Here is a 22618-nt window from a genome sequence, read left to right as displayed (position 1 = left end):
TCTCTCATGCCACAACTATGCAGACAATACACAAACCTTCTTCTACACTAATGCAAAGCTCAGGTGGACCTGGAAGAGAACAGACTCAACCAAAGCAAAACTTAAGTGCTGATCTGCCCCACCAAAGCCAGAAGCAGTGCAAAGATCTTCAGGCCACAAGAGATGTGAAATTGCCAACAGATAGCAAAAGCAGTTAGTCACATACAAACCCTTAATGTTTATCCATAAATGCTGGAGCTACAAATCAAATCACAGGTTTGGTAATGCCTCTTCCACCAGGCTTCCATCAGGTGGCTCCTGCCTTTCCTCACCTTTCCATGCAGAATGATCAGAGTCAGGTCGCTGGTTATATCGAGGTTAAGCTAATAGCTTCCATATGGCCCTTCCAGAAAAACATCTGTGAATGCAACAGAAAATGCAAAATGCCACCATTGGGCTAGTGCTGCGGCTAAACAAGAGGGAACAGATTACAGTAGCATTGCAAGTTCTGCAATTTATGGATGCCACCCAAGCACAAGATTCATTTCAAAGCACTCGGTGCTTCCCATCAAGACCTTTAGAGTAAAAGTGCAGAATTACTTCAAAGGAAAATCATACGATACATAAAAAGATGCCAAGATTCATCAATGCTGCCTTCATCATGATGCATTACTAAAGAATCATCATTCGCAGTCTTGACTACTAAACTGTGGAACTCTATTACACCGTGCAATCTATGCATTACAGGATCATTATGCATTCCAAAAAGCCTGGGATGCTGCCAACGGGACAAACAGGCAAGGAGTAACCCTGAAGACCAACACAAGAAACATCCATCGCAGGAGCTCTCAGCACTTGCACAACGATGGGTCATCAAATCTTGAAAGCCTCCTAAGATTCACCCAACCTGGTACTCAATCAGATCACAAAGGTTTCTAGCAAGCACAATACATACAGATGACACCATCAAATTTACCAGCCAACACCGTCTGACATCAACTAAAACGAAAACCTGGGAAGCACACCAGGCTTTGGCAGCCACAAAATAACCAGAATACCTGTCGGCAACAGTGACAGCCCTCCTGTTGTCCGGCCTAGCCTTTACGACAGCAACCCACCAGCGTATGCATTGATGGAATCAAAATAGCTGTTGGGAAGGCCAGAATTCTGCTCAGATGGGACCAATAACTTAACAGTAACACTAACTCTCTGCCTCATACTCAGACATCTATATACATCTTCACAAGCATCCTGCAGAGCATCCAGCCCATCACCTGACTCACACTATCCTACCATTTACTTACAGCAAATACCCACTCCCACTCAATAGCATCAACTTCTTCACACCATACACCAACTACCCCCTCATGATTACACTCACTAAAGCCAGTAAGCCGCTTTCTGTCATGAAGCATCCTCATTTCCAAGAAAATTCCACATACCACAGACTCACATTGCCTGGTGTTTAATATGTAAAAGTTTACCTGCAGCAGAGCACAGTTTCTCCGATCTGCCCTGCACCAAGATTTTAGCACAGCAATGTTCTCTCGCTATCCAACCCTCTTGTTCTCTTACAGGTCCAAGAGCAGCAAGAAGAGGCCATTCAAAAATGCATATCATACCCCATAACAGAACAGTCTGCACAACCCCCAGCAATGGAGAAGTTCAGAACAGAACGCCAGTCATTAAAATACACTCCACAAGTTAAAATAGACAGACATTTATTAGACAGACTATGAAGTAGAGAAAGGAAGAAGTTGCAGAGTTACAGGTTGAAAAAAGTGGAGCAATGCAGAGGTTTGTAAACCGGCTTGGGGGTAAAGGGGAGGAATGTAAGATTGACATGAAGAATATGGTAGGAAGGATTGAGAAAGGCTATGAGGGAAGTTAAAGGATAGATGGAAGCTGCGTGTACATGCTGGGTAGAGACCAGTCAATCAATGGTAGGCGTCTCTCTCAATGGGGGGAAAAGGTGAATGTGCACACACAGCTCCCTGGCCTTCGGCATTTCTTTTAGTCCATGTCCTGAGAAAGATTGATCCTCTGTGATTGCCATTCACTGTGGCTTTTTGCTACCCTGGAGTCCTACTGTTGTGATAATGGAAGGGGTGGCCATGGCATTGCTTGAGAGAGTAATGATGGTTGTGCCAGGCACAGTATTGGACATGCCTGACCTGGTGAAGGCCTCACGGCTCTGAAAGACTGTGGTGCCATCCTCCAGCACAGAGGGCACTCTGCCTAAATTGTCCAGGGAATGACTGATTATTGAGTGGCTCACCTTCTCTACCAGCTGGCCCTGGTTTCCACTGTTTTTGGTGGGGGTGAGTATCAGGGTTTTATGCATGCCCTGTAGTACTGGGCCCACTTTGGACAGCACCATGGTACAGGTTGAATTCCCTGCATTGCCAAGGGTTGCTGTTGTGAATGTCACAGGCCCACTTGTAACGCTGATGGAGGTTGGAATTGTCACTGGCTTCAGAGGTGCAGAAGAGGTTCCTGGACTCACAGACCTTGTGAGAGCTGACAGTTTAGCATCCGACATGACATAGAGGGTCTTTGGAGGGCTGGTGGTGGTCACTGCAGAAAAAAGGAACAGTTAATATTATGCACAGAAAGAATATTGACCAATTACTCATTTCTGGGCACGACTAACTATGTTGGCACAGTCAGAAATAAGGGGCATTGTCTTACCCATTGTTTGCTAGTCTTATTCATTTCAACTTCCATTGAAGAGCATATTACAGTTTGAACTCATAGGACCCAGCAGTATAACCGAAATTCAATGGGATGAATTTCAGCATGACTGACTTAAGTTTGATCCTACATCTGAAATTTAAAAGATCATCTCCCAGGCATCAATTCATCCTTAAGATCAATATTGCTTTTTGCTTTCAAAGGGCATATACTGCACTGCACCCAACACAGCCTAAACATACATAACAAGAAAAAAACAATCAAGAATTTCTGTAATAACTTGCAGAAAAGTCTTGATTCTATTAACCAGATGAGTGTGTGGAGCGGACGAGTGTGTGGAGCGGACGAGTGTGTGGAGCGGACGAGTGTGTGGAGCGGACGAGTGTGTGGAGCGGACGAGTGTGTGGAGCAGACGAGTGTGTGGAGCAGACGAGTGTGTGGAGCAGACGAGTGTGTGGAGCAGACGAGTGTGTGGAGCAGACGAGTGTGTGGAGCAGACGAGTGTGTGGAGCAGACGAGTGTGTGGAGCAGACGAGTGTGTGGAACAGACGAGTGTGTGGAACAGACGAGTGTGTGGAACAGACGAGTGTGTGGAACAGACGAGTGTGTGGAACAGACGAGTGTGTGGAGCAGACGAGTGTGTGGAGCAGACGAGTGTGTGGAGCAGACGAAAGAGTGGAGCAGACGAAAGAGTGGAGCAGACGAAAGAGTGGAGCAGACGAAAGAGTGGAGCAGACGAAAGAGTGGAGCAGACGAAAGAGTGGAGCAGACGAAAGAGTGGAGCAGACGAAAGAGTGGAGCAGACGAAAGAGTGGAGCAGACGAAAGAGTGGAGCAGACGAAAGAGTGGAGCAGACGAAAGAGTGGAGCAGACGAAAGAGTGGAGCAGACGAAAGAGTGGAGCAGACGAAAGAGTGGAGCAGACGAAAGAGTGGAGCAGACGAAAGAGTGGAGCAGACGAAAGAGTGGAGCAGACGAAAGAGTGGAGCAGACGAAAGAGTGGAGCAGACGAAAGAGTGGAGCAGACGAAAGAGTGGAGCAGACGAAAGAGTGGAGCAGACGAAAGAGTGGAGCAGACGAAAGAGTGGAGCAGACGAAAGAGTGGAGCAGACGAAAGAGGAGCAGACGAAAGAGGAGCAGACGAAAGAGGAGCAGACGAAAGAGGAGCAGACGAAAGAGGAGCAGACGAAAGAGGAGCAGACGAAAGAGGAGCAGACGAAAGAGGAGCAGACGAAAGAGGAGCAGACGAAAGAGGAGCAGACGAAAGAGGAGCAGACGAAAGAGGAGCAGACGAAAGAGGAGCAGACGAAAGAGGAGCAGACGAAAGAGGAGCAGACGAAAGAGGAGCAGACGAAAGAGGAGCAGACGAAAGAGGAGCAGACGAAAGAGGAGCAGACGAAAGAGGAGCAGACGAAAGAGGAGCAGACAAAAGAGGAGCAGACAAAAGAGTGGAGCAGACAAAAGAGTGGAGCAGACAAAAGAGTGGAGCAGACAAAAGAGTGGAGCAGACAAAAGAGTGGAGCAGACAAAAGAGTGGAGCAGACAAAAGAGTGGAGCAGACAAAAGAGTGGAGCAGACAAAAGAGTGGAGCAGACAAAAGAGTGGAGCAGACAAAAGAGTGGAGCGGACGAGTGTATGTGGAGCGGACGAGTGTATGTGGAGCGGACGAGTGTATGTGGAGCGGACGAGTGTATGTGGAGCGGACGAGTGTATGTGGAGCGGACGAGGGTGTGGAACGGACAAGCGTGTGGAATGGATGAGTGTGTATGGAGCGAATGAGTATGTGGAACGAATGAATGTATATGGAGCGGATGAAGGTATGTGGTGCTGATGAATGTGTGGAGCGGATGAGTGTACGGAGCAGATGAGTGTGTAGAGCGGATGAACGCATGCAGCGGATGGATTTGTAGAGCGGATGAGTATGCTGAACGGAGGAGTATGCTGAATGGATGAATACGTAGAGCGGATGAATAGTATGTTGAGCGAATTATTGTGTAGACCAGATGAGTGTGTAGATCAGACGAGCATACTGAGCAGATGAGCGTACAGAAAGGATATGTATACAGAGCGGACGGGTTTACAGAGCGGACAAGTGCGAAGGCAGACATGAGTACATGCGCAGGGTAGACTGGAGTGCATGCGCGAGAACGACAGGAGTGCACGCGTATGGAACACATGAGAGCATGCGTGGGGCACACTGGAGAATGAAGGATAGACTAGAGCACGCAAGGTGAACCAGAGTGCGTGAGTATGTCGAGCAGACATGAATGTTGTAGGACAATCTTGAACGCCTGAAATGGACAAAAATGCATAGAACGGACCTGTCCGCACGGAATTGCGTGACGTACATAATATGCTTTGGAAAGCAGGAAAGATCTGAAAGAGCATACATCATACCACACCCCACGCTTACTCTCTCCTTTACACCACCACTCAACTAGAACACAGAGATACTATGACACCATTCGGTATAACTGTTCTCATATCAACATCTCCCGCTCACTCCACATCACTCTAAGTAAACATTGCTGGCTTCACACCCCCCAGCCAGGCGTTCTCCTCAGGCCTAACGCAGCCACACTCGGTTTGGATAATTCCGGCCAGAGCTAACACATACTCCTAATCTCTCAACCACCACACCTACTGCTAAGAAGCAGCTACCACATGAATTCCAGACCAGCTGCACACATACCTGGTGCGCACTCGCACTTTTTGGACTCTCTCTACTGACCCGAACTTCGGTTCCCAAGGGCGTTCAACCTACCAGCGCCTTCAGACCATACCAATGGTATATAAGGCGCTATATAAATGCAAAATAACATAACAAATAACATAACATATTAAGGACACAGACAAGCATTATGATTCCCTTTCTTTATTAAGAAGCCCAAGCAGCAAGATTTAAGCAGAGCATAATTTCATATTTTACGCATAATGCTTGAACGCTGAAATCTAAACAAACTTTCGAACCACAACCATGTCTCAAATACATTTCCCAGAAGTCTCTTAACCGTTCACAGTGTCACTGAACCCGTGACCTTCATCCTCCAATCACACACCAGTCAAACTTTCAAAACCCTGATGACGGCTTCCAATTTCCTCTTTCGACGCTACCGTCTATTTTCAGCAAGGCTTCCGTACATCCGGTCCTGCGACTGTCACCTCTGCAAGCCTGCTCTTCAGCTGGGCTTAACTTCTGCGCATCTGAACATGTGGAGGACAGACTGGCGTTTGGGAGGGTATAATTCGCACTAAACACTATCAATATGTCACTTTGCACAAGTTCGACAATTACATAGGGATAAACATATATAAGCATGATGGCAGCACATCTCATGATATACAGAGCGAATTATGTTAGGGTGGGCATAATGCTCGCCTCTGTGTCCTTAATAGAATCAAGACTTTTCTGTAAGTTATTATGGAAAATCTTCATTCTATGTCTGGACCAGAGGGGAGCAATAAGCTTGTTTAAAGCTTACTCACCGATGGGACTTTGGTAAATGTCCTTGAAAACTGATCACCCGACCAATCCGCCATCTTCATAATAGCTTTCAAACGAGAGCCTACGCAGAAAGCTTTCAAAGCCTTAGCTCCCCTGACTGAGTGTGCACCGAAGCGGGGTAGATCAATCCTGGCTTGAGCCAGCGCACTCAATGGGCCAGCGTTCGAGTGGCCACCACCTTATGGAGGTTGCGTATAGCAATCACCAACCGACCCCTTCTATCCCCCTTCTTAGGGGATCCGTCATAGCCTCAAGGCAATTCAAGACACAGCTTCGGCTGATCCCTGAACGCTGGTTAAGTGATTAAAGTGATTATCTTGAAGTTGCACTTAGTGTGCCGGGATACGTGGAATACCACCCTGTATACTCTACCGGCCATGTCTAATGCTCTGACGTAGGGCACTCGTCTGCAAGCGATGATACATAACATGGTGGTCAGCTTACCAGACATTGCCGTACGGAACAGCTCTGAGTTCTGCGGCAACAACAAAAACAAATTCAAGAGTTCGTTGACATCCCATAGTTTGCAGTATCTGGCCCCTGGTGGTGTCATCGGGTGCACACCTTTTAAAATTGGCAGACCAACCGGTTCTCGCCGATCTGCTGGTCCCCCACCAGCTCATGGCCAGCAGAGATAGCTGGTCTATAGGCATTCACCGTCCTGTACACTAGTCCTCGATCCGCTAGACCAGCCAGAAAATGGAGCACTTCTGCTAGAGACGCTGTGGTCAACACACCAGCGTGTGCGAGCTGGCCAAGAGATAGCATAATGCTTTGGTGTGGCTGTTTTTTTTTTTCCTAAAGTCCTACTGGTAGTAAGCCTTTAGTAAGCTATCCTAGTGGTCTGTAGATCTCCAACTCTTAGTATCAGTCTGAACTAACACAGGATCTTGGTAGAGTGGCAGAGCAGTCAGGTTTATCCTAAGAGGAAAATGGAGCTGTAGGCAAGTACAATGAACCTTAGTTAGGCATGCACACCCAAGAAACTCTTACACGTATAATTTATATCAAATTATATATTTATTATATATACACCAAAATCACTTTAAATAATTTAGTTGTTTACGCTAGAACACTTTGGAATACTTGAGAATATACTTCAAAGGGCACTTTCTCTTTTGTGTTTGTTCGCGGTTACATTTGCTGCAATGTTAGAACGGGAAAAGAAAATGTTATCGTATTATCGGTTCCTACACGCACCTGCAAAGTTATACGGCAATACATTTACTCTGCAAATATAAATAGTAACCTCACTTAAAGGGTTCCATAAAATCGCGGCAAAAATGGCCGTGTATACAAAATATTGCAGCAAAAATGCTGTGGTTTTGCCACCACAGTCATGTAAAGGATGCGGGGGACAACCCTGCAACCCCCGGATCCATTATACCATTTAAGTGTAGCGGGGACACCCCCACATCCCCTGCTCCCCTTAAAAGGCATAATGGGGTACACCTTTACCGGGTTAAACCACAGTATTTTTGCCGCAATTCTTTTTACCGTCGACATTTTAGCCGCAATTTTATTACCCAATACCACTTAAAAGGGAGGGAAAAAGGTTAGTTTGTGTAACATTAGCTTGGTTCAAGTTCTAGATGGCGTTTCTTCGCCTAGTAAGTCTTTGAAGTCCAAAAACGCAACCCTAGCTGAAGGCAGTTCGGAGAGGGCACAAAGTCTTTACAAGGGAGACCGGTTAAGGACTCGATGGGACATGAGCAGCAGCTTGAGTCAGAGGTAAGAGGGGGTGACCCTGGACACCTCTAGGTGCTCTCCAACACTCTGGAGTGACTCATTGGAATCAGTTAAGCAATACCTTTTTCCCTACAGTACCTTAGGTTAAAAGAAAATGTTCCTGCTGGATGCTCCGCGATGTTGCAGCTCTGGACCCGACCTCCGGATTCCTTGGTCTGATGACTGAAGGCAGGACAATGGGTGGGGTTTCTCAGCAGCAGTCTTGAGGGGGATCCGGGGGCACGATTTTCAGCAACTTCTTGGTTAATTCTGCGGTTTTTGCACCTTTTCTGCAGCACCAACAAAGGGCACAGATCGCCCGGGTAATCATCTTCGCTTCCTGCAGCCCCACACTCAGATGGGGTGTCTGGGTGAGTAATTATAAGTTACTCACCGTAGTGACTAACGTACTCTTAGTCTATAGTCCCCTTTCCTCCATACAGCATGGGCGTCCCTTGCGAGGGACGGGAGACGGAACCTTTTTCACCAGAAAAATCTTCCCCTCAAAATCTAGAGGCGTGTGGTCACGAGCTGCCTTGACTCCGCCCTCCAGCGCCACGCCTCAGTCCCCTCAGACGCGTCGACAATAGATTTGCAATGCCTAATGACACCAGATTATTAGGGGGGGAAGGAAGGTGGGACGTATGGAGGAAAGGGGACTATGGACTAAGAGTACGTTAGTCACTACGGTGAGTAACTTATAATTACTCTTACATCCCGTCCCCTTTCCTCCATACTGCATGGGCGATTACAGCTGAATGTAGCCCCAGGGTGGAGAGGAGACCCTCCTTAAGCAAACAGGTTCCGGAGAACTGCATGTCCGAAAGCTGCATCTGATCTGGAGCCGGCATCCAAACAGCCATGTGGCCGCCCTGCTTATGACCTGCCAGGGGACATGGCGCTGAAAGGCGATGGCCGTTGCCTTGGCCCTGACCGCGTGGGCATGCATGTTCGCCGGAAGGGGTCTATGCTGGCCCTCGTACGCCTCCCTGATGGCTGCAATCATCCAGCGTGAGATGGAGGCTTTGGAAGCCAGATAGCCTGGTCTAGCACCTCCAAAGGTGATGAATAGGGCATCTGACTTGCGGAAGCCCTTGGTCGTGTCCAGGTAGAATTTGAGGGCACGCCTGACATCCAGGCAGTGCAACACCCTCTGCGGCTCGTCCTTCGGGTCCACAAAGAATGTAGGAAGGACTAACTCCTCCTTTAAGTGAAAGGCTGATGGCACTTTAGGTAAAAATGGCGGATGGGTCTGCAGGACCACCTTATCCTTGTGAAAGGTGGTGTACGGCTCTGAGGCGACTAGTACCTGGATCTCGCTGACCCTACGTGCCGATGTGAGGCTGACTAGCAGGGCCGTCTTGATGGTGACCAGCCTGATGTTCGCAGTCACCATAGGTTCAAATGGCTTGTGCGCGAAGGCGCCCAAGACTAGGTTTAAATCCCACACGGGGTGTGGTTTCCTGATGGGTGGGTAGAGTCTAGCGAGTCCGGCCAAATGTCTCCTGACTATTGGGTTGGAGGAGGAGCAAACCCCTTCCTTCCGAATTCCTGTAGGCCCCAATGGATGAGAGGTATGTGCGGCAGGTGTCCACCTGCACGCCAGAGTTGGCGATGTATGCCGAGAATGACAGCACGTCGTCCAGTGAACAAGCCAGCGGGCCAATATCCCTTGAGTGCGCCCAGTGGCAGAACCTGGTCCATTTACTCTTATACTGGGCTCTGGTAGCCTTGCTCCTAGCCCCTTGTATAATTTCCAGGTTGGCTTGAGACAGGTTGAGGTGGCTGAGCGTCACCTGCTCAGGAACCACGCTGTGAAGGTCAGCTTCTGAGGGGGCAGGGTGTACGACCTTGCCCCCCTGCTGTGTCATAAGATGTGCTGGGCCAGTCGAGAGGTGGATTGGAGGGACTGCCGAGAGGCTGGAGGAGCTCCGAGAACCATGGCCTGACTGGCCACCACGGAGCTATCAGAATGAGGTTGAGTTGGCGAGACTCCTTGAACCTGCAAAGTACTCTGTGAATCAATGGAGTGAGCAGGAAGGCGTATGCTGACATGCCATTCCACTGGATCCACAAGGCGTCGCCCAGGGAGCCTAGGCCCTGCCCCTGCCAGGAGGCGAAGTGGGAGCACTTCTTGTTGTGCCTGGTGGGAAAGAGATCCACCTGGGCGAGGCCCCAACAATGGAAGATCTCCTGTGCAACGAGGTCGTTCAGCTGCCACTCGTAGTTGTCTGCTCCAAACCCCAAACCTGCTGAGCCTGTCCGCTTCCAGGTTGGATTCCCCTGGAAGGTGCACTGCTGTGAGGTAGATGTCGTTCTCCAAGGCCCATTCCCACATGTTGATCGCCAGTCTGCACAGGGAAGGGGACCCCCCCCCTGCTTGTTGATGTAGTACATACTGGTCGAGTTGTCCGTCTGGATGAGAACAACATTTCCCTTGAGACGTGGGAGGAAGGCTCTGAGCGCTAACCAGATGGCGTTCAGTTCCAGCCAATTGATGTGGTATTCTTGTTCTTGACGGGTCCACGTGCCATGTACCAAGAGGTCCTCCAGGGTGGCTCCCCAGCCCTCTAGAGAGGAGTCTGTGGTGATTGACACCTGTGGGACGGGGGCCGGAAGAGCTTGCCTGTCTGCAGGTTGCAGTCCTTGGACCACCATGTGAGGTCCGGGTGGAGAGCGATGGAGATCTTGATAATCTCAGCCTAAGAGCCCCTCTTCTGGGGCTCAACGCTGCAAAGTGGAGCCGAGTCCTCCTCATCATGAGTCTTGTGTGGGGGACGGCCAACAGTACCGCTGCAAAAAGTTCCAGTAGATGCTGGAACCACCAAGCAGAAGTGGGACGTGGCCTTCCTGATGGCTGCTATCTTGTCCTCTGAGGGGAAGACCCTCTTGGAGCGTGGGTCCCATATCAGGCCCAGGAAGGTCAACGACTGCGTGGGCTGCAGCTGTGATTTCTTGATGTTGAGCGAAAAGCCCAGTTTGTGTAGCGTGCTCATCAGTGCATGGGAGGAGTGGTGAACTACTTCTTGAGATGTAGCCCTGACGAGTCAGACGTCTAAGAAGGGGTATATGTGGAGGCCCTGAGCCTGGAGGAGGGCTGCCACTGCATTCATGAGTTTGGTAAAGACCCTGGGGGCCAAGTTGAGGCCAAAAGGGATGACCTTGTACTGAAAATGGCAGCACATGATCCGGAACCGGAGGAAAGAACGATGGGGCTGCCAAATCGGGACGTGCAGATAGGCGTCCTTCAGGTCCAGGGAGCACATCCAGTCTGCCCTGAATAATGTCTCTGCAATAAAGGCTGGCATCACCATCTTGAATCTCTGAAGAGGTAGGGAGAGGTTGAGGGTGGAAAGGTCCAGTACAACTCTCAGGCTAGCCTGGTTCTTTTTCTGAATGGCGAAGATCCTGGAGTAAAAGCCCAATCCTCACCGAGAGGCAGGGACTTCCTCCACGGCCCGGCTCAGGACGAGCGACCGAATCTCTGCCAAAAAAGTTGCTGTCCCAACTTGCATGAGAGGAGGAGAGGAGGGAGGAGACTACTGACAGGATCCAGGGGTCCGCAAAGTGTAGTCGCCAGAAATGTGCGTGACGAGCAAGCCTTCCCCCCACTGGCGACTCGTGGACCCGCACGGGTCCGTCAAGACTTCTTACCCTTGAAGGCAGAGGCGGAGGAGGGGGAACTGGAAAAAGCCCTCCCCCTGCTAAAATACATTTCTGGACATCCAGGTTGAACTTGGTTGCCCGGAGCCAGGCCATCCTTCTCATGTCTGTGGCAATGCAGATGGCACGTCCAGATGTATCAATGTGTGCCAGAGTGGACTCCATGATATCCTGAGCCATGAGCTTGGCTACAGCTAGGCCCGCCTTAAAACGTGATTGGCTGTGGGCGGGGAGTTCTGGGAGGAAGTCAGCAATTTCCCGCCATAATCTTTGGTTAGCGGCTGCCAGCATGGCGTCTGCATTGGCCCGTCGCAGGTGTAAGGAAGCATTGGAGTACAGCTTCTTACCGTATGCCTCCAATGTTTTCTCCTCCTTGCCTAACAGAGCCGTAGATGACGAAGATGAGGACGACTGAGGCTTGGAGTACAGTTATGCCGTAGAGATCACTGAGCAGTGTGGCTGAGGGTGGGAGGAGAACAAGAGTGTAACCCCCCCCTCCACCTGCCTGTACTTGGCGTTCAGGCGGCAGTTGACTGGCTGGACAGAGTGGGGTTTGAGCCACCCCTTCTTGGCAAGGGATACCACGTTGGTCTGCAGTGGAATCCCCGTTCTGGCAGAAGGGCGCCTCGTGAGGACTTCAGCGAGGACGCCCTCTGCCAGTTGTTCAACCTGGGGCTGGGGGAGGCCTAGGTATTCAGCCAGGCCCGAGAGATGTTCGTGGAAGGCCCTGGCTGATGATGGTGTGTCAGGATCCTCCTCCTCATCAGTGTCCGTGGGACCTTGGGGATCCTGTGGGAGAGGAGGTGTAGTATCCAGAGCCAGAGGCTGGGGCACTGGGACCACTGCCAGAGGCGGAGGAAGAGGCTGGTATGGCACCGCCTGCGGAATGGGATGAGAAGCTGGAGGAGGCGACTGCGCTAGCATAGCGGGAAGGACTTCCCTGACTGCGTCCTTGATGATGGCCCCCATATCTGGAGACTTCATGAGGCTGAGGAACCTCTCAAAGATCCGGTCCTCGTTGGCCGAGGAGGAGGGCACTGAAGGTGTTACTAAAGGCAACTGAGGCCGTTGTCGACCATGTACATACGGTCGCAAGGGAAAACAGCCTTGCGCATAATAAGGGTAGGTCGTAGGCCACGTACCTGGTTGATGCCAGTCCCACCTTGATACTCGTTCTTCACTGAAGTCCTGCATAGGCGTCGAACGGGTGTCCTTATCCGGCACGTCAGCCATTTTGTTGAGCTGCATACCACATGGCTGCGACCTGTTGCTTCGCTTGCTGGGGCCAGCCTCTGCCAAGTCTCTTATGTGTGAGGCACACTACTTGCCCCGCAGGTTTACTAACCTCGACCTGGGGGTCATTACAGCTGCGTTCAGGCTCCCCCTCGGACGTACTGCCGGTAAAAGGGCATAGCCCCTCGGGCATGATGCCGGTATAAGGGCGGAGCCCTTCGGCGCGAGCCCGGTAACAGAGCCTAGCAGCCCCTCAACCTTGCCACCAGGAGGATCCGAGGACCCCTCAGTCGAAGGCCGGTAGCTTTGGCAGCCTCAGTGCGTGTGTTGGTGTAAGCACTTGATCGGTCCCTACCACGCAGAGTCGAGATGGAGTCTCCCTTGCGAGGTGCAGATGAAAATATAGGCCCCGTTTCAGGCCTGGATTGCAGTTTCACAAAGCTTTTGAGATCCCCAGAAGGAGATGCTGAAAGAGCTCCCCCACCTGGCTAGTCTGTTCTTCTGCGCTATCGAAGACAACGAGCCGCATGCCGAACAGGCTTGCCAGCCGTGGTCTGGGCCAAGGCAACGTAGGAAGAGGGCGTGGGCGTCTGAAGTTGGGAAGAGCCCGTTGCAGGATGGGCACCCGCTGAACGCTGTCGGAAGTCGACATGCGCCAGGGAGGAGCTGTGGCGTCTGAGGACTCAGTACCTATTGAAAGAAAAAGACAAAATAGGAAATACAGGAAGAATCTGCGCCTGGAATTACATGGCCAAAGCCAAAGCCAGGAGCGCTTGTGAATTTGGCCCATTCCCGTCGACTCGGAAAAGGGGACTGAGGTGTGGCGCCAGAGGGCAGAGTCAGGGCAGCGCATGCTCCCAGGACCACACCTCTAGATTTAGAGGGGAACATTTTTCTGGTGAAAAAGGTTCCGTCTCCCGTCCCTCGTGAGGGACGCCAATGCAGTATGGAGGAAAGGGGACGGGACATAAGAGTAGGATCGTATCTCTGGAGTGTCCTTACGGTTTCAGCAAAAATTTGGATGGATTCGGCCTTTCCACGATGATACACTCGAAATGGGTAGCAGGTCTCCTGGTATTGAGGTTCGGCAGCTCTGGAAACTCCTAGGGCCTCGGGAGATGGCTCAATTTAAAGTTAGTCTTGGGACTGGTTGTTCCACCAGCCAAAGGGAAAGAGTCCTCTTCGGAGCTTCTCTGTCGCACACAAAACAGGGTCAGGACAGCAGTGGTCGCTTCACAGTTTTGCAAAGGGTCTGCAGGCGTCTCTCGTCGTCGTCTTCTTTGGCTACTTCAGCTTCCATTGGTTGACTTGCTTTTCACTCCAGACTAAGTATCTCTCTATTATTGAGAACTGTAGTTACTCGAGGATATAGAAAAAGAATCTTAAAGGAGGACCATTAGAGTCCTCAGCAACACTGCCCATAAGGAGCAGTGTGCTGCAGTAGTAAAAACACAGATGCCTTTTTAGTAGTCTAGAGCAGCCAGACTTCATAGTACAGGTAGAGTACAAAGAATAGAGTTCCAAAAGACAGAGCCACAAGAATGAAGCAGTGGAAAAGGCTCCACGCATTCAGGAATGAAGATGCAGGAAGAAGTCCAGCAAAAAGTTCTGGGGGTCTCACTAGGAGAGGGGATGAAGCATAAAAATTATAATCTCCCCAACATGGCTGGTGCCCAGCTATCTGCGATAAGGCTAGCTGTCTTTCACAAAATGCCGGGCATTCTCCATCTAGCCATGAATCCTCCAGGCTACAAAGGTCAACGTTCTGCTCTGATTGCAGGGATGCCACTCCACTCTCGGACCTGCTAGTAGATACGGATCGTGGGGTAGTAGGATTTGAAATTCCGAAGAAAGTTCCAGAAGAACTGGAAACCAGGCTTGCGAGGTCCAGAGCAATGAAATCGGGACAGGCTCTGCCTGCTCTTGACCTGCCTTTGCCAGGGTCCTTGCTTCTATGATGAATGGAGGAAAGGCAAAGCTCACTCACCAGGATCACTGCTGCAGAAAAGCTTCCGTTGCCTTCACTGCCGGGTCTGGCCTCCAACTGAAGTTCTCTGGTAGTTGAGCATTTAGCTGAGAGACGAAGAGGTCTCTCACCAGTGGGCCCCACTTGTGCTGCAAGTGCAGAGATACTTGTCAGAAAAACTGCCAATTGCTGTAATCTGCCAGAGAATTCCAGTCTGCAATCTTGTTCGTCAGCCACTGTCACTGAAATCTGGCGCTACAGACAGAGGTGCCAACAAGTCTTTGATAATTCTGCTGGAGGCCTGGACCTTGTTCCACCGAGATGGTTGATAGACTGGACAGCTCATATATTGTCCATCTTCAGCAGGATGCAACAGTTCGCCCTGCCTTTGACGAATGATCGGATCACGACGATCCAGCCAGTTGATGTGAAGTTCTACCCCCGGGGCTGACCATTTCCATCCTGTGGAAATAGGCATGCATCTCACTCCCCAACCTGTCCGGCTGGTGTCCGACTGTGATCAGATCCGGCGGCGACCCAAAAATTGCCCTTCAATTCCAGACCTCCACATGCGTCAATCACCAGCACAGTTCACTGCGAGTAGGATAGACTGCGCCGCAAGTGACTGCCCTTGAGCCTCTAATTCCCTGTAATGCAACGTCCTTGGAAATATTTCTTGTATGGAGGAAGATAGCAGTCCTATCACCTTTGCCAATTCCCTCAGTGATATGGTGCTCTTCCTCAGCAGCAGCCGGATCTCTCTTCGTGTAGCATGAAGCTTGGCCATGGGGAGGCGCAGCATGTACTCCTCCGTGCCCACTAGAAACCCCAGGAACTCGAGGCACTGCACCGGCGTCAACTCTGACTTCTTCCAATTTATGAGAAAACCCAGGCTGTGCAACAAGGCGATTGCCATGCTAGCTTGCTCCTCTAGGAGACTGCAGCTCTGTGACATGAGGATCATGTTGAGGTAGATTATTAACCTGACCACTTATTCCATGAGATGTGTGATGACTGGCCTCATCAGCTTGGTGAAGGCCAGAGGCGCAGAGGAGAGTCCAGAGGGCCGGCTCACAAACTCGCAGAGGCATCGTCCACACCTGAAGGGCAGGCACCTCGTATGCTCCCGGCAGTCCGGGGCTGTGAGATACGAGTTATTCAGGTTCTAGACAAACCAGACAGTCCCTGGGACACAGAATATCTCTTAGCATGTGTATGCCCTCCATTTTGAAGTGCATGCAGAGGATGAACTCAATAAGGCCCTTCAGATTGATCACCGGTCGCACGTTGTCCTTCCTCCCGACTAGGAAAAGGGCGATCATAAAGCCTGCCTGACTTCACCGCACCTTTGCTCTCTAGCACGTGCACTTCTGTGCCTAATCTGTCCGTCGCTTGATAATGCATCCAAGGCTTGCGCAAAGTAGGCTGTCCTCCTTCCTATAGAGATGAGCAGTGCTGGCACTGTACAATTTTCACCCACCTGTCGTCTGGGACAGTTGTCTGGCTGCACACCTCCGGCGGCAGCCTCTGGTTCGGCACCTGGTGGGGGATAATGTGTTCGCTCTCTGCTCCAGCCAGTACTCTGATGACTCTGGGCTCTGTTGGGACCTCCTATCCAAGGCATAGCGGCTGGAGGAGCGGCCCCTGCCTCGTCTGGCAGCCCTGGCAAAATTCTCTGAGAAAAACACCATCTTCATTGAACTTTGTGCTTTAACCACTGCAGTAAGAGTATTGACAAATTTCAGGATTTCCTTTGCGAGGGGTCGCCGAACAGGAGCCACTGGGCTGCAGGCCCCAATTCAGAAGTGGATAATTCCCCTAGCTTGGGGTCTATTTTAATCAGCACTCCTTCCCGCCTCTCTGACAAGATGGCGCAGTTGGCATTACCCAGGAGGCATAGTGCGCGCGGGGCCCATCCTGCTGAAGTGAGTGGATCAATGGCTTTGCCCGTCTCCATTGCCTCCTCCGACAGATCCAAGATTTTCAGCAGTGGCCCTGCCACATCCAGCAGCTTGTCCTGGCATCCTTTCCAGACTATCAATGCCTTTCCCCTGTATCCTTGGCCGGCTTCCCTAAGTAGGTGATCATCCTAGCATCCATCTCTGGAGTACTAGCCATCTTCCCTTCGATGTGCAACCTGGGGCATTCCGCTTTCAGCTGGCCCTAACCACCTTATCGAGCCGCTTCCGCAGTCTGCCCTTGAGGTATTCAGCCACTCTAGGAGAGAGGGACCACTGAGGATTCTGCATGTATTAGGGCCTCAGGCACAAAGATCTCTGCCGCTTTCTCTACTGTCCCTTGCCGTGAGGTACTCTCCATTGGCTCTGCCTCTTGCTGTGCCTTGTGGAGCGGTGCTGGGCTGTTCGGCTGTGACTTCGGTACCTCCTCTGGGTACTCATCGCTACTCATTGACGAGCTGTCATCCAATTCGCCCTGTTTCGCTACCTTTAGGCTACAGGGGCTGGCACCGGGAGTCAGTGTCTGTCTGTGTCTCTCTCTGCTCAGGGGGTGTCTGCAAGACGAACAAGTTACTTTCTTACCTGGTAACGTTCTTTCGATGGGATGGTCCGACGACGTATTCCATATCTATGACAGGTAATCACCACAGCTTTGCTGCTTCGGAAACTTTTTTCGGCGTCTGCGTCCTGCGTCGATGACGTCAATGCGCCGTCGTCGAGGACCTCCTCCGACGTCATCCGATGTGATAAGTAGGACGCACGACGCCCGTAGCCTCAGTTGTAGTTTTTTCCCCCAGAACGTGTGACATTAGTCTACTGCCAGTCAGACACAAAGCCTTGCGGAACGTAAGCTGTACTCGCAAAAGAAATTCTGCAGCGGGGAAGGTAGGGAGGGAGCGATATGGAATACGTCGTCGGACCATCCCATCGAAAGAACGTTACCAGTTAAGAAAGTAACTTGTTCTTCGAGGGGATTGGGTCCTCCGACGTATTCCATATCTATGACAGACTCCCAAAGCAGTACCAGAGCAAGGAGGAGGGAAAGAATTTAGAATCAAAATTTAGAATTGCCGATCAAATAGCAGAGCAAAGGACAGCCTTGCCAAAGGCCAGATCCTGTCCTCGGATGGAATCGAGGGAATAGTGACGTACAAATGTATGTACTGAAGCCCAGGTGGCTGCATCACAGATGTTGCGAATAGGAACACCCCTCTGCAGGGCAGTAGATGCAGCCATACCCCTGGTAGAATGGGCCCGCAAGCCAGCCGGTGGGTCCTTACCCGCCAAGCGGTAACACTACGAGATAGCCAAAATAATCCAGCGAGACAAAGTCTGTTTCGTCACAGCTTGACCCAAACGCTTACCAGCGTAACCAATAAAGAGTTGATCGTCCACTCTGACCCGGGACATGCGTGAAACATAAAAGCTTAAAGCTCTCCTAGGATCAAGCCTATGGAGTCTCTCCTCTTCCTTACCAGGATGTGGAGGAGGATAGAATGCCGGAAGAACAACCTTCTGGGCCAAATGAAATTCCGTCACTACCTTCGGAAGAAAAGAAGGACGCACTCTAAGGACAACCCTGTCCTTATGGAAAACAGTGAAGGGTGGCTTAACTGAAAGTGCTTGTAACTAACTCACTCTGCGAGCGGAAGTAACCGCAACTAAAAAACACAGTTTTCAGAGTCAACAGCCTCAAAGGGCAAGAATGTAAAGGCTCAAACGGAGCACCCATAAGAAACTTAAGAACAAGGTTTAAATCCCAACCGGGCACTAGGAAAGGCGACAGAGGGAACACATTAGTGAGCCCTTTCAGAAACTGTGAAATTAAAGGGATTTTAAAGTAGGAACACTCTTCAGACGAGCGCTTAAAGATGGACAGCGCTGCCAGGTAACCTTTAATGGTACCCACTTGCAAGCCCCTGTGGGCCAAAGAAAGTAAAAAGGATAGAACCATGGGGATGTCACATGCAAAAGGATCCACATTCTGAACTCTGCACCAGTCGCAGAACTTGCGCCAACGGCAACGGTACAGAGACTTTGTTGCTGGCCGTCGGGCCGAGAGCAACACCTCCATCACGTCTTCAGGGAGGTCCCAATCCTTATACCTCAACCTTTCATAAGCCAAGCGTGAAGGTTGAGGGATCTGACCTCCGGATGGAGAACCTGACCCTGCCTCCCGTGAGAGCAGATCGTCTCGGTAGGGAAGACGACGTGGAGGGCAGTCGAGAAGGTCCTGGTACCACGTCCTCCAAGCCCACGCCGGAGCAATGAGGATCATCCGTGAAACCGAACTTCCGTAACCTCCGCAGCACTTGCGGATGACGGGGACTGGAGGAAACGCGTACAGCAGCGGGAATGACCACTCCACCACGAACGCGTCTCCTAAGGATCCTTTTGGAGGAAATTCCTGCGAGCAGAACCTCTCGCACTTCCGGTTGACACTGGAGGCAAAGAGATCCACTTGAGGGGTCCCCCAAAGGGCGAAGATCTCCAGGAGAATCTCCTGAGCCAACTCCCACTCGTGAGAGATCGTGCTCTGCCTGCTCAGAGCGTCCGACGTCACGTTTTTGTCTCCAGCCAGATGAACTGCTGAGATCGAAACTTCCTGCTGGATGGCCCAGAACTCGAGCTGCATCGCCTCCCTGCACAGAGGAAGTGACCCTGCCCCCCCCTTTTTGTTGAGGTAGTGCATGGCCACTGTGTTGTCCGTCAGGATCAGGACATTCTTTCCTCGCACAGTTGGCAGAAAAGCCTTCAGGGCTAGCCTGACGGCCCTCAGCTCCAACAGATTGATATGGAGTCTGAACTCCGACGGAGACCAACGACCGCTGACTGTCAGCTCATTGGCATGAGCTCCCCATCCCGTGAGGGATGCATCCGTCACGATTGTCACCTCCGGCCAGGGAAGCCAAAATGGAGCCCCCTTCATCAAGTTGCCTTCGACGGCCCACCACAGAAGGTCCTGGGCGACCGAGGGCGGCACCTGAACCGGGTCCGACATCCTGCCGGAGGACTGCGACCATTGTATCTTGAGTGCCCACTGCATGATCTCATCCGCAGGCGAGCCTCTGGCACCAGAAGAATGCAGGATGCCATGAGGCCGAGCAACCTCAAGAACTCGAACGCTGGGAGCGTCTGGGCATGCTGAAACTTGTGCACCATCTGCTGAATGTGAAGAGCCCTCACCTGCGGAGGAAAACACTGCCCCAGGGAAGTGTCGAGCACTGCTCCGATGTACTGGAGCCGCTGTGTTGGCGTCAAATGGGACTTCTTTAAATTGAGGGAGAAGCCCAGCCTGTGAAGGGAGTGGCAGGTGACGGACAGATGATCCAGGAGAGCTCCCCCTGATCAACCAATCGTCCAGGTAGGGGTAGACGTGAATCCCCCCTTGCCTGAGATGCGCTGCCACCACCACCATGAGCTTGGTGAAAACTCTCGGAGTGGAGGTCAATCCGAACGGCAGGACCCGAAACTGAAAGTGCGAGCCGCCAACCGTGAACCTCAGGTACTACTTGTGCTTGGGATGGATCGGCACATGGAAGTAAGCATCCTTGAGGTCGAGAGACACCAACCAGTCCTGAAGCTGAAGGGCCTGGAGGACTTGAGAGAGAGTAACCATCTTGAACTTGTCCTTCCTGAGGAGTTTGTTCAAACCGCGCAAGTCCATGATGGGTCTCAATCCCCTGTCTTTCTTTGAAATCAAAAAATAAGGGGAATACCATCCCTTGTTCCTCTCCACTACAGGCACCAGTTCTATGGCGCCTTTCTCCAGCAGTGCTTGAATTTCCTGCGCAAGGAGCGGATCCGGACTCTGCAAAGAGAGGTTCCCCGGTGGATTGTCGTGAGGCCTCTGCCGAAAGGGAAGACAGTAGCCGTGGGTTATGATCTCCAGAACCCACACATCTGAAGTAATGGCACGCCACTCTACAAGATGCTGCGCCAGCCTTCCCTCAACCGGCGAACCATGGGACATGGCCTCATGACTGAGTGGTAGCGGCTGCGGCGTTACCTGAGGGCAAAGAGGCAACTGCCCGAGCGGCCATGGCACCATGGGTACCCTGTCGTCCACCTCTGGTACCCCTGCGTTGGCCTCTTTGACTGCCAGCTCCTCTCGCTTTACTGAAGGACGAGTAATAGCGAAAGGAACCACCCCTCCATTGCTGTCCCCTAGGACGAAAAGGCAGAGGTTGGCGAACTGCAGCGCCCAACGACTTCGCTGCAGCTTTGGAGGTCTGCAACCTCTCAAGGCTCTCGTCAGCCTTGCTGCCAAAAAGGTGTTCACCATCAAAGGGCATGTTGAGGAGCCGAGACTGCACATCAGGAGCAAACCCCGACTTCCGCAACCACGTAAACCAGCGTATCACGGTGCTCGCCGCCATGGACCTGCTGACACATTCAGCCATGTCCAAACCCGACTGAACGGACTCACACATGGCATCCTTACCATCCTGGACCATAGCAAGGAAACCATCCCGTTCGTCCCCTTCGGGAATATGTTCAGCCGCTAACGCAACACAGTTCCACAGAGTGTGTGTGAAACGAGACAAGGCACAAATGGAGTTGGCCGCCTGAGCGCCATACCACCTGAAGAAAACACTTTCTTCGCCCAGCCATCAAAACGTTTGTCGCCCCCATCAGGAGGGATGGTAGGGTACGACGCCTGCTTTGCCGGGGCCGTGGCCGCTTGCACCACCAAACTCTCCGGAGTGGGGTGCCTGGTCAAGTAGCAGGGGTCGCTACTGGCTGGACGGTATTTTCGCGACAAGGACCTGCCCACCGGCGGGAGACTCTCCGGAGCAGTCCAAGCCGCTGCCACCCTTCTCTGTAGAGCCATATTAAACGGCAGTACCGGGTCAGTTGGGGGACCAACATCAAGGATGTCCGTGAGATCATCCAGCACAAACTCCCCTGGGGGGGGCAGACCATCCCAAGTACTCAGAGACCCTAGCCATAAGGTGGCAGTATGAGGAATCGGCATGAGAGCCAGGCTCAGGCCTATAAAACTCTACCTCCGGAGAGGTGTGCAGTGACTGCCTCAAATCGTCAAATTGGCTATGGCCCGAGACCATCTCATCTGGAACCTGACTAGGAACCAGGCCATCAGTACCCTCATCCACCTCCGAAATATACTCCAGGTGGTGAAAAGAAGGCACCCGAGAGTGCTTGCTCTTAACCAGAGCCTTCCTAGGGGGTTCCCCCGTGCCACGGGGTACCTCCGACACCCCGGCCTCTAAAGGCGTCGAGTGAATCGGCGTCGAGAGAACAGGCATCGGCGCCGAGAGGATCGACGTCGAGTAAATCGGCGTCGACGTCAGATTCAGCGCCGCCAGCATCGACGGCGTCGACAGTCCTCGAAGCCGGAGCTCCGAGCGTGTCCTTCGACGACCTGAGCGTCAACGGCTTCGACGACTTCCTCGGAGCCGGAGCCTCGAGAAAGCCTGTCGACGCCTCGAAGACATCACAGGTGCACACGGTCTCGAACGCGTCAAGGACCGGGACCTGGAACGGGTACGTCGAGAACGAGTCCCCTTGTCCGAACGGGACCTCTCCCGTGACTCGTGCCGACCACTCTTACGAGCGGTGTCTCTCGACCTCTCACGGCCGACCCCACTCGGGGGCGCGGATGGCTTAGTACCCTGCGACTCGAGAATCGCCAGCATTTTCTTCCCGAAGGCAGCCCATTCCTGCGGCATCGCATGGCTGGTGGGGTAAGCGACGTGCCGGGCAGAGTCCTCAGAAGAGGACCTGGAAGACGACTGCTGTCGGCGCTTCCAAGAATGCCTCGAAGAGGCCGAGGAGTGGCGAGACGACTCCTAGAAGGAGATCCACGAGACTTCCGACGACGACGCCGAGAGTCACCTCTCGAATCATCCGTCGAAAGCCCTGCAGACTT

General features: G+C 51.9%; 1 protein-coding gene across 4 annotated transcripts in view; it reads right to left on the bottom strand.

The window, feature by feature from the left end:
- Nucleotides 1-1683: 1683 nt before the first annotated feature.
- KANSL3 (KAT8 regulatory NSL complex subunit 3) overlaps nucleotides 1684-22618 on the bottom strand; it is a 1222374-nt gene continuing 1201439 nt past the window's right edge. For 3 of the 4 annotated variants that reach the window (XM_069619075.1, XM_069619076.1, XM_069619077.1), the window contains one exon: nucleotides 1684-2556. In XM_069619075.1, coding sequence (XP_069475176.1) covers nucleotides 2036-2556 — 521 coding nt within the window. In that variant the 3' untranslated portion in view covers nucleotides 1684-2035. The remainder of the gene's footprint in view (nucleotides 2557-22618) is intronic. The other variant, XM_069619078.1, reaches the window with a different exon arrangement.

This window comes from Ambystoma mexicanum, chromosome 10, assembly GCF_040938575.1.
Source record: "Ambystoma mexicanum isolate Mex_15411 chromosome 10, UKY_AmexF1_1, whole genome shotgun sequence".
NCBI classification, from domain to species: domain Eukaryota; kingdom Metazoa; phylum Chordata; class Amphibia; order Caudata; family Ambystomatidae; genus Ambystoma; species Ambystoma mexicanum.
The sequence above is the reverse complement of the archived record's forward strand: the minus strand, read 5'-3'. Positions and strand labels throughout refer to the sequence as shown.